We start from the raw sequence: 12651 nt of genomic DNA, 5'->3' as shown, positions 1-12651 counted from the left end.
CTACAACTACCCTCCTGCCCCTCCACTGCGAAGCCTCTAAATTAATCAAGTAACATGAGTAGGTAAAGTATTCCAAACATCCTCAGCTTTAAGAAGAACCTGCCTCTCACTTCTCCTTCCTTAAATCTGTTTCCACTCTGCCTCCATCTCTAACTGTCATCAGTGCTACAGTTTCCTCTGACAGACAAACCCGTCCTTTGTGTCTCCTGTTTCTGAGGACTCAGACCCCCGTTACCGTCGGCAACAAGCGATGACACCATCAAACATCAAACCCTGACCCCGGGTTTCTCTGAGTGCTACAGCCACATTGTTATTTTTTCATGTGGCAGAAATGAAAAAGATGAGCCACTGCTGTGAGAAACCACAAAAAAAAAAACACCAGAAGAAGAAGAAGAAGAACCGTGTTTTGGTTTTACAGCAACACGAAAGGGTTTACAGCACCTGGCGTGTGTCAGGTGTGACAGCGGAGCTACCGGTGCTGCTGAGGTCACTTCATATGAACATTTGAAGACTTTTATGAAGAAATCAGTTCAGATTACAACAGAAACAATCATTAATGATCTGAGTTGAAGCGTCAGAGTGAATGATGACCACAAGAAATCATTAAGAAAGGTTAAGACCATGATCCAACAGCCACTAAGTTCCTCCGCCTGAGTCAAACTCCCAGCAGAGAAACATAAAACATACACTCACAATGACTTTTCTTCTGTTAAACATCATCTCTCTATAGTAGTAAACAGTAAATCATGTGGTTTGAGAGGAGGCTGAGGATGGATGGAGGAGGAGGTTCTACAGAGTTTTTCAAAACACAGTATAACTGAATGTGAACCAGTTCATTTTAACCTTTGTGAACTGAACTTTGAGCGAGCTCTTGCGAACTTGCACAACACTGTGAAGAGGTCGCTAACTCGCCGGTGAAAGTTTCCCCATCACGGTCCCTGACCATCAACCACACCGCGGTCTCGTGAAGAAAAACAAAACACGGCACGCCATCACCCAGCTCACTTAGAGACGACCACGGTTTCCACGCTCTGCAAGGAACCTGGGATCAGCTGATGGCAGGGTGAAAAGAAGGGCTGCACACATGGACAGTAAAGGAGAAGTAATTGTTTTTTTATCATCATTAAAGCATGAAAACATTTTCTAGTAGATACATAAATAAATAAAAAATATCAACCTGAAAATGAGCTGATTATTTCCCCTTTAAATGACGGTTATTTAGCTTTTGTTTTTAAAAACTGAATCAATTGTTTTTCATTGTGACATGAATTTCCCGACTCAGATAAAAATAAAACCACAAGACAGGAAATTTGGCAGTTCAGGGGAAAGTTAGGGGAAACTTACGTCACAGTGTTGAGCGGCCGATTGTCCTTTCTTTTCTTTTTTTTTGCCCCTTTTACTGTTGTGAAAAGGTGTTAGACATAATGAGTAAAGTCTTAACACTGAGATCCGCCTTCAAATTTGTGAAAACTTTATTTTATTTAAGAAAGCAAGAAAGAGCTTTTTTTTCCCCGCATGTAGGACACATCAGACCAGGTCCAGATCAAACACCACACAGTCTTCATTAAATGCTCATTTGTTTTTCCTGGTGGACTTCACTTTGGTCAAATCAATCAAATAATGCAAATAAAAACCTCACTCACTCAAGTTTGGACACACTTTCCCGTTGAGAGCCACTGACCTACACACAGTTTTCAAAAAGTAGAACAAGACAGTCGTAGTGTTTCTAGATATTTTATTCATCCATTAAATATTTTAAATTCAAGCTGTGAACGACTGAAAATATTTTCTAATGCAAAGGAGGAACAAATACAGGAAGTAACCTAAAGGCCACAGTTGTGTTTACCCATAATGAGATGCCATCTGTCACAGCTGTTACTGTGTTGCTGCTGACAGGAGCACTTGCATAGATATCTTTAAATCAACCTCTCAGTATCAAATATCATTTCAATATAGTGACATATACATATTTATATATATATGTATGTATGTGCGTGTGCGTGTGCGTGTGTGTGTGTGTCTACAACACAGCACTTTATCCAGAGCTAGAACATTAAAGGGAGAAAATCCTGGTATTTGGTGTTTGTTTTTTTGTTTTTTCATGCTGTTCTCTCATGACAACGTTTAATTCACCACCTCTGCTCTAGACAAATCTTTACAAATACAATGTTAACACGAACTATACTCACAACAGAAGAATCAGAGATTAACACCCAGGATGACAAATATTGGAAGTTCTCTTTAAGGCAGTCGGTTTACGCAGCGTGTCCTGCAGCATCGACTCTGGCGACAAATTGGCTGTTTTTTGGAAACATGCACTTTCCTTTGTGACAGATTAAACATCAGAGTATTTGGTCTGTGTCTGAGGCCTGAGCACCTTCCTTCCTTTTGCATTATTACCACCTCACTCTATCTTTACTTCGTGAATCAAAACCACTCAACTCCTAACTATTTAATGCGTGTGAGTTGTCGGACTATCCCTGCACAGGCGCAGCCATCAGTCTGGTCTGGTTCTTTCAGAGCTCTGTCTTCCCATCGCTCACTGAGCTGCTGGCAGCTCCGCCCTCAGCCCCGGAGGCGGAGCCGGAGGTGGAGGCCGCATCTTTGGCCTGGAAACCCAGTGAGGCCGAGTTAATGCAGTAGCGCTTCCCTGTCGGTTTTGGTCCGTCATCAAACAGGTGTCCCAGATGAGCTCCACACTGAAACACAACAGGAAAGATTTTGACACTCAGGCAACAAGTTGTACATGTTCTACATTATCAGCATCTCACTTTGTAATCTACAGTAACAGGAATGTGCACTTGCAGGTGTTTGATTGGCGATGCGATGCGATGTTGGATGACATGTTCATTATAAAGCAGGTCTAGGTTCTATATTAATACTGTGAAAGTATCAAAGCCTCAGTCCACAGAGAAATGCACACAGCCTTTAACTTTAAATTAACTTTGTGATGTCACAACTATACAGTCACCACTCTCAGCCACGGCACAAGTCCCGCCCACACTGGACCCACCATCCAACCTTGCAGGATTTAGATTCTCTGAGTGTTTTTACCTGAAATCTGCTTTATTTTATTGGATCACTCAGAAAACAGTCAGCCAATCAGAAGAGAGGCTCAGAGGCTCACTGACCTGTAAAACTACACTGAGATGGTTTTCGGTTCTTAAAACCACAAATATATTTTCTCATGGATCAACACTGGAGAAGTATAAAATACAGGGCCTTAAACATCTACTTGACTAAATGAAATAGATTTTTTTGAATGAGGTCATAGTTTTTCCTCTTTAAAATAAAACTAAATTTTATTATTTTTATTTCCAAAATATGTAAATACAATAAGAGGGTCAGACTCTTTGATCATCTGCTTAGTTTTTTTCATTAGTCTGTGAAATGCTGCAGGGAAGCTTCTGCATTTGATTCTATTCTCACAGCGAGTTTTGTGATAAAGGAGAAAACGAGAGCGACTGTCGGGGCGTGATGCAGCGTTTCCATGGTACCTGGCTGCAGGTCGTCTCCACTCTGTGCATCCCGTAGGAGAAATCATCCGTCAGAGCTACAGACTCCTCCTTCACCAGGTCGTAGAAGGACGGCCAACCTGAACACATGAAGGCATCACGTCAGGAAGCCGTCGGCACACGGGTGAAGTCACACACAGAGTGACAGTGATAGTCGGTCAGAGAGCGTCAGTCATACTGGTCATCTGATGTGAGAACAGTGAAATGCTGCATGCTTACTGGGGTAAATACTGGCTCAGAGCTTGATTCAACTCTTTCGTGTTGACGTATTACTGGATTACATGTTTTCCATGTTATTTTCAGCCGTGCTAGCTGTGTGCCAGTCATGGTGTGTTGATCGGTCGTTCCGCCACTTTGCTCCGAATGGAAATATTTCAACAACTGTCATTAAATTGTGTACAGACATTCATGGTGCCCAGATGATGAAAGCTGCTCTCTGCTCATCTGTGTTTTAGTCATGTTTCCGATTACACTGAACAAAAATAGAAATGCGACACTTTTGTTTTGAGACTTTGTCTGAACTCACAAAAAGCGTCTTTCTCTAAAATCTGGCTCATGAATGTGTTTAAATCCGTGTTAGTGAGCGTCTCTCCTCCATCCGCCACACAGGTGTGACATATCATCAGCATGACTGTCGCACAGGTGTGACCTGGGCTGGTCACAATAAAAGGCCGTGCGACACATCTCCTCTGTTCGGTGGGTGACATGTCTGGTGACCACACAGGTCATACAAGAAGCGGGATGTTTTAAGCTTCCAGGTATTTTCTACATGATCCTGCAACTCGTGAAAAATGGGAGCGAAAGCAAAAGTGTTGATTCTGTATTTTTTGTTCAGTATAGATGCTTCAACTTGTTTAGGGGAACTCGTCCTCATCACTGAGGTGGATTTGTGTCCAGATGGAGGGGCAGCACCCTCTGCTGACTGTTCATGATCTCTTCACAGCACCGCTAACAGACAAACCCAGGAGGTTTAAAGTAATTCACAGTCAGCCACACTCACAACAAACCTCCTAACAGAAGTGACTTACACCTCAGACGAGTGTGAAACCACCAAACCGATGTGACGGAGGTCTCACGATCCTCCTTAAAACACCAAGCTCATATGTGTATCAGTAACATTAAACACCATTATTAGGTTACCTGGGTATGAAACCACAGAACACAGCAGGAAACCATGTCTGAACCTCCATGAATCAAAAAACACAACAGTGTTTGTTTTTCTGCCTCTTGAGGCTGAAAAATTCCTGATAGAGAAAAACCAAGAGAGGGAACAGATCCAGGGGAGAACAGAGAAGTCTGCAGCTCAGCACTGATCCATGGAGGAGTTTAACTAACGGTTCGCAGTGACTGTCACTGTGCTGAGGGACCAGCTGCTGACGGAGCAGACAGTTTTAAACCAGTCAATTAAGCTGTAAACTCTCTGTGCAATGCAGCAGTTTCATGCTTTGTGTTAGAACTATGTTAAACTGCATCGTCCCTATTAGATAAATAAATAAACAAGGTTTTTAAATGCTGTGTACAGCGTGTCGCCTCGTCAATAGTGTATATTATCAGAAGGGAAATCCCACGTCCTCCCACTTCACAGACTGTCCAGATGTGACACAAGCAACAAGAAAAAGTAGTTTTTTTCTGTATGTACATGGAGATAAAGTCAATAATTATGAGTCAATGATGAGCAAATACCACAATTTATATCCATTTGAATTTCAGGCTTAAGAAATGCAGCAAAAATCGAGCCAATCTGTAAAGATGAAAGAGCAGAGGAAAGAGCTGCAGGTGAGGAACTGGACACCGGGACTACAGTGATGGAACTCACCTGATCCTGAGTCAAATTTAGTCTTGGAGCTGGAAAACACAGAAAACAGAAATCATGTTAATTTCATGCTTTAAAAAAACATACTTCCTCCTCTTTCTAATGTTTCTAATGTCTAATGTTCTTTTAAATTGTGTAGTATCGCGACTGCCAACATCTGGCACGCACACACACACACACAGAAGCAGTGCAGCTCTTACCTGAACAGCACAGCGCCACAGACAACACAAGTGTAGCTCCCCTCATCTTTATGATGCGTGAACTCTCCAGTGAACGCACTGTTGAAAACAGCTCTGTCAGTCAAAAACTGAACGCTCCACACTGCCACACTGTTTCTGTATAGAATGGTGATGGACAGTGAGTGTAAATGTAAGGCTGGCCGGTGGGTCTCACCTCTCAGTTCCTCTCTCCTGAGTGACTTGGTACTGCATCGGCGTGAGGCGTTTCTTCAGCTCCTCCTGAGAGATGTGTATAAGAGACAGCTCCTGAGTGACTTGGTACTGCATCGGCGTGAGGCGTTTCTTCAGCTCCTCCTGAGAGATGTGTATAAGAGACAGCTCCTGAGTGACTTGGTACTGCATCGGCGTGAGGCGTTTCTTCAGCTCCTCCTGAGAGATGTGTATAAGAGACAGCCATAACACTATCCCTTATGTCCAGCTATTCTAAGTCTTCCTGTGTCTTCATATCACTTTGAGACACTAAATATAAATAAAAAAGCAGGTGAGCCAAAGACTGCTCTCAGATCTGTGTGAATCATCTCTGCTGCATCATGCAGATGTTTGTTACACAAGGATAACTTGGCTAAAAATACATATTTCATCTTCATCCAAGAACAAAACACAAAAATAACCCAAGAGCAAGAAAAACCTTTCAAGTGTAAATTTACTGAGCAAAACCACAAACCACAAACCAAAGCCAAGCAGTGAATCATTTGATTATTGTGTTAGTATTTGAAATTCCAGCTGTGCGACAGCAACATGTGTAAGGACCTACAGACTCAACAGAAGCTGACATGGACCATTTTTTTTACAAAGAGAATATGTAGACCACTTGAGACCGGTGAGTCGGAGTGTGTGGGTGATGTGATACAGAAAACTAAAGAAGAGTCTACACTACTGTAAACAAAGCTTTTTCGTAAACGCTCCCAAGTCTGTGTGTGTTTAGTCTCTTGGGGTCTTTAATATCCAACCTGTGTGTGAGGTGTTTGTCTGTTAAATCTCAGGGAAATTAGGTCTAATAACACGCATCCACACACAAGTGTCAGTTTAGAATACAAGCAGCGGTCCCAGTCTTTTTTGTGTCCAGATTTAGAGCTTGGTACGGTTTGGAAGACGGAGTTTTTCTAAACCCGGGATCAGTTCCAAGAGGCAGGGTTACTGTGTCGTCTGGGAAACTCTACTGCTTTTACATGTTCCTCCATGTTTCATACAAAATAATCATAATTACGATATTACCATTTTATTTATTATTACTATTTAGAATAATATTTAGAATATTATAATTCTATAATTCTAATTAGTGCTCAGGACGTGGAGCTGTGCACGCTGCCACTGTTTACTAAATGATAATGTTGCCCTATATGTGTCAGACGTTTCCAGGCAACAGTTAGTGGCTAACATTATTAGCCAAAACAAATTATTGAGGTGCTAATATGTCAGGAATGTGACATTTGAGAGAATGTTGTTAAAACAAATTTTGTAAAACATTCAGAATGACACACAAAAATAAAATCTGTTTAGATAATCTGTAAAATGTGACCATGAATCCAAAAATCCAAAGTTTCTGCTTAAAAAAAGACTCGCTCAGTCTTGCTAATTTGTAACCAGTGACAGAACATCGTATGTGTGAGGATCATTTCAGCTAATTACTTCCTGTTGGATGTGAACCCGGCCCTGATTTCCTTATAATATAAACATAGTTTTTTTTAATTTAAAATAAAAAAAGAGCTAATCTCTCAAATGTATTATTGGTTGATGTCTGAATGTTTCACATCTTTAAATAAAGAAATAATATGCACTTTGCATTTCTAAAAAGGGCCAGTTTGACCATTTATACTACTGTTGATTATGGGATGTATTTTTTATGCAGATTTCAGGTTTCAAGAGATTGCTAATTGATTTTCATACTGTACAAAAAAAACGAGCAGAACTCAATGGACTCCTGGAGCAATATATATAGAATATATCCTGGTTTGTAAACTACAATAGCATCATTTACAATATGATTTTCTGTTGTGTTAAATATACAAATGTGCAAAACCACTGCTCTGGCTCTTTAAGAGAAACCTTTATATCTGGACTTTGCCTAAATAAAAGATGCATAAGTATGAAAGATTTAAAATGCCAAACTATAAACAAAGTGTAAAAAACAACACACTTTGTTGTATGTATTTGCTTTTAATGTAAGAATTTAGTCTTAATTAAATGAAAAACACATGTTAACAGGACTAATATTCAGCTCCTTGTCTTTAAACAAGTGAATTCATTGTTTTTCATTGTAACCTGAATTTTTCCATGCTACATTAAAATCAAATCACAACACAGAAAAAAAAAAAAAAAAAAAGAATTGGTGAAGTTCATGTCAGTGTTGTCCAGCAGAGGGCAGCAGAAACCTGCAAAGCAGTGTCATTAGTTTTCATGCAGAGGTGCAGGTGTGCTTTTTCTTTTTTTGAGATGGCGAAGCACCTTCCATGCCAACATGAATCAGTAGAACATAAAACTTAAAAAAATAAATTAAAAATAAAATCTGATCAAAGAAAGTATTGAGATCCGATAACCAGCCCTGTTCAGATTTGGGAGCTCTGAAGCGTCGCTCAATGCAAACCACTGATTACTGTTCCAAATCAAATGTAAGAAAAAGAAGTGAAAGCAGTTCACGCCACTCTGAACACACGCAGACCGGGACAGTAAAGACATGCTGACACACCAGCCAGGTGTTAAGGCTTTAGAGAGGCAGAGCACAGCAGGCACACAGCACCCAGTCAGTGGACCTGAGGGAAGACTGCAGGACCTCAGAGTTACAGGCTGACTCTTGGTTATTAGATGCAGCAGATTGAAGCCCGACATGGCTGCTGGACAGAGGTACTCCACCCACCACTAGAAACAAACACCCCTCAGCAGGGCTACACCGGGGACTGGGCTAGATGAAGGGGAGCAGATAGAGGGAGAAATAACACATGACAACACTGGTTTATACTGAACAGCATTAGAGACAAGGTGTGGAATAAAAAGGTCAGGGTTATTAGGATCTGTTCTGAAGGGCACTGTGGAACATGGACCTAGAAAAACCAAACAGATTAATACCCTCTCCTGCGTGGCTGACTAATCCCTTCATTGTAATCCAGATACACAGTGTATGGTGTATAGTGTGGTGATGTGTAAAAGTTAACGTTAGCATTTTTATAAAGAAACCTGATTAATCTCACTGACCAGGAAACACACAGAAAAACTCAACCCACCAATACTATCACAGGTATTTCAATGTTGTGTATACTTAATGGATTTCCCATTGGTTTATACCATAGAATAAACTGTCTGTAGCTCACTTTATAGTAGTAGTAAAAAATAAAATAAAAAGGATAATATTTTAAAAGTAAAATAAACAAATGATTAAATAAATAAAAATAATACAGATATTATAAAATTTAATAATAATAAGTTATCATAATGGCATTATTATCATTATTGTTGTTGTTGTAATCATTATTTTAGAATATAATTTATTTATATTTTATTATAACAAGAGAAAAGTTTATGTCTGTTCATCTTAAAAATGAATTTACAGCACAAAAAACTGCAAAAGAAAATGAAAACAAAATGAGTGAAAAACAAAATCAAGTGTAAAATCTACAGACAAACACAGAGGGACAGAGACTGAAGCCGAGAGCAACACAGAGAGAGAGAGAGAGACGGACAACGACACGAAAGAGCAACGGCCCGCTATTTTCAACCTCTCCGTCTCCCGCAGCTGATTCCTGACTTTTAACGGCCCACTCCTCCTTACTCCGACTTCAGCAGCAGAAAACTTTAGCTTCACAGTGCCGTTACTTTCCAGATGTGCGCTACGTGCGTCAAAACAAGACGGCATCAGGTCTGACTGAGCAGCACTTTAAATGCCGATTTAAATGGATTGCGACGGAGCTCATTAACATAACTGATCAATTGTGATGACACAATGTTTTTTTTTTTTTGCCCTGGCGACAATTCTGTGTCTAAAATATCATTGTCATTGTACACACCAGCACAAACAGAGCCAGGGCACTATTCCCCCTTCATCAAACTCTGCAGGTGCAACTACACATTCAGGCATCTGCCAAAAACAGACTTAGACTGCCAGAGAGTGAAACATGATTCATCATGATTCATCAAAAAAAAAAAAACACATTCCCACTGCGTCAGAGTCAAACAGCAGTGTGTGTGTGTGTGCGTAGTATTGTGCATAGTGTTCTTGGGGTTTGCCTGTCACTGTTTGGGCGTGGAAACTTAAAACCTTGAAGCTCAAACTCCTATTGTGTTAACATTACTTCCTGGTAGTGAATGTTACAGATACTGTGTCCCGAGTCAGAGGCCTCATCCTTCGGAGGCTGCATTTGAAGAGTGGCTGGCATCAAAGCGGCGAGACTACACTGTTCCATTTCGAAGGCTCCTTTCAAATACGTCCTTGTCTTTTCCTGGAGCGACAAAGGCTCGACCTATCCCGAGATCCGTCGCACGCTGGCAGTGAAAGCAAACAACAGTGACAGAGAGCCCAGGGATTACACTTTTAAATCTAAGTACTGGGTTTCAGCTCAGTTCAACAGCTAACACTACAACTGTTAAAAACCAAGGACTTTAAAACCTCGAATTTTATGTGAAAACAAGTTGCATGTTGTCAGGGTTGCTAGGCGACGGGAGCCACGCGAAAACTCTCGCAGGCCAGACCGTCTCATTTCAGTTGGGCCTCCGCGGTCTACAGCGGCTACGAGGGGGCCACACCTTCCTAGACCACATCCTCCGAATGATGTGGCCCCTGAACTGGGACACAGCTAGTGACACATGAAGAGATACTGAGCTCTTGGAAAATGGAAATGTTTATCAATGTAGCTTGCTTGGCTTGCTTAATTTTATGCATCTGACAGCTCCGATTAGAAGGGGTGTCCACATATTTTTGGTCACATATTGCAAAAAGACTGCCTGATTAAATAAAAATGAAATAATTCAAAAAATAAAAACAGTGCACAGTTGGTACTTCATGAATTTCCCCTAGGGGCTAAATAAAGTATCTATACTGTATATGATAAGCTTTGCTATGTCATTGCTATTCTACGCTATGCTATGCTATGGTTAGGCATCATAGTAGATTGGACTAAAACATTCAAAAAACTAACATGTTCCTTAAACGCACCACAGTCACAGCTGGACATGGGAACACTAAAGCTAACAGGTTACTCTACCTAGAAGAGCGGCGCACGGTGCAGGGCGGCAGACTGATCTGCTCACAGCGAGACGCACAGCCACGAAGACGCCACGTCTGAAGAGGACATCCATGAGACAAACAGTCAAACTGAAGAGAGAGAGAGAGACAGAGAGGGGGGAGGGAGAGGGAGAGGGAGAGAGAGAGAGAGAGAGCTGCCAATTTCTGTGAATAAATATTTAATTACCTTATTAAATGTGACCTCAGCCCAATGATGGCTGGACTGTATTTAATCTCTCTGGGTCAACTGAGTAAAAGTCACCAAAGAAATTATAGTAACTCACATTCAAAGCCAGACAGCCACAAGAGGAAAATCTCACTCTGTGATAAAAAGGTGGCCTTATATGGCAGCGTTTCCAGCAGTGTGCGAACATCATCCTACAGGAAAACAGTTGTCTACCAAAGGATAAACAGTGGTTTCAGAAACTATTCAAACTCCCTCACTCTTTGCACACTTTATTGTGCTGTACATTTAAAGGTCCCATATAGTACAAAGGTAGATGTGCACGTGTAGTTTGATTATAAAGCAGGTCTAGGTTCTATATTAATACTGTGAAAGTATAAAAGTGCTCAGTCCACAGAGAAATGCACACAGCCTGTATTCAGAAACTCAGCCTTAAAACCAGCCGTCAGGACTTTTGGAGCTTTGTGATGTCACAACAAAGCAGTCACCGCTCTCAGCCGTGCCCCAAGCCCGTCCCACCTGGACCCACCATCCAACCTTAAAGGATTTGGTTTCTCTGAGTATTTACCTGAAATCTGCTATATATTTTATTAAATCACTCAGAAAACAGTCAGCCAATCAGAGGAGAGGCTCAGAGCCTCCTCTCTTCTGATTGGCTCACTGACCTGTTGTTACTAGAACTCCAGAGAGAGGAGATGTAAAACTACATTGAGATTGTTTTTGGTTCTTAAAGCCACAAATATATCTTCTTATGGATCAGCACTTCAAATATGTATCAAATACTTATTTTCGCTTCGTCATTATGGGTTAATGAGAGTAGATAGTTGGACACAAGTAGCTAGATTTATCCATTATAAATGAAATCTACAAACACAACAAAGTCTGCAAAAAGTAAAAAGCTCTGAATACTTTCTGAAGCCACTGTAAGCCAGCCTCAAAATACTAAAGACACCAAAGCCTGACTGATGAGACCCTTTGGATGAGAATCACCACATGTTGAAAACTGCAAATGAACACACCACACGTACTACAGCTAACAGCCAGTGAGAGGAAGAAACTGGTCTCTAGTCTGAAACATAATGAAAACACAAGATTACAGTTTTCACACCACTGTGAGTCTGTTTAAATGGCCAGTCAGCCTCTGATGTGGGCCGACTACTGGCCAACGATGCCAGCTACCACAGAAAACAATAGGTAGTGGTCGGCCACAGACACCGTGAGTTTGATGCGTCTCATTCACAAACTTTTTCTAGTGAGTTTCTCCGTAAGAGTTGTAATACATCCTAATTCCACTTACTTTTTTCCACTTGATTTAGCTCTGATAAACATTTTAAGTTACACTCCTATTGTTTTTACTTTCATCAACAAAATGTTAAAGTATTCTGTGTAGTTTTCTTTATGCTGATTGTATTTCCTACCTCACAAAAAAATTCCAAAGCCCTTTTCAATTATCTAAAACCTGCAACTTTTACATTCTGTGTTCAAACCCTATCCTGTCTTGCTTTAGTTGGAGGACTACTTGATATTTTGCACTGTAACAAGCCTCAATGTACAATAACAATATATCCAAGTAATGGATGTTATGGATATCGCTGTTGCATGCATGTCCCTGTCAGCCCATGTTCACCAGTGTTTTCAGGTTTTCATTCAGTGCTGTCTCTGTGTTTGTCTGCTCTGTCACTCTGCTG

At 40.9% G+C, this 12651-nt stretch overlaps 1 protein-coding gene across 1 annotated transcript; it reads right to left on the bottom strand.

Moving 5' to 3' along the window:
• Positions 1-1718: 1718 nt before the first annotated feature.
• On the bottom strand, positions 1719-11453 carry msrb3 (methionine sulfoxide reductase B3). Its single transcript, XM_023409765.2, has 8 exons — positions 10760-11453; positions 8318-8466; positions 6723-6742; positions 5722-5810; positions 5529-5606; positions 5332-5360; positions 3498-3595; positions 1719-2699 (listed from the first exon to the last, which is right to left on the bottom strand). The coding sequence occupies exons 2-8, from the start codon at positions 8391-8393 to the stop codon at positions 2517-2519; spliced, it is 573 nt and encodes a 190-aa protein (XP_023265533.1). The 5' UTR covers positions 8394-8466; positions 10760-11453; the 3' UTR covers positions 1719-2516.
• Positions 11454-12651: the final 1198 nt, after the last annotated feature.

This window comes from Seriola lalandi, unplaced genomic scaffold, assembly GCF_002814215.2.
Source record: "Seriola lalandi dorsalis isolate HSWRI2012SDOR001 ecotype SW California unplaced genomic scaffold, Sedor1 jcf7180002054407, whole genome shotgun sequence".
NCBI lineage: Eukaryota > Metazoa > Chordata > Actinopteri > Carangiformes > Carangidae > Seriola > Seriola lalandi.
This window is presented reverse-complemented; position numbering and strand designations above follow the sequence as displayed.

Excerpts from the sequence above, each read along its gene's own strand:
- msrb3 (XM_023409765.2), bottom strand. The coding sequence starts at position 8,393 with ATGTCGGGCTTCAATCTGCTGCATCTAATAACCAAGAGTCAGCCTGTA. Across the intron at positions 5,607-5,721 it reads CAGGAGAGAGGAACTGAGAG|TGCGTTCACTGGAGAGTTCA; the intron begins GTGAGACCCACC and ends TGTTTTCAACAG. Across the intron at positions 2,700-3,497 it reads TGGAGACGACCTGCAGCCAG|TGTGGAGCTCATCTGGGACA; the intron begins GTACCATGGAAA and ends GTTGTGTTTCAG.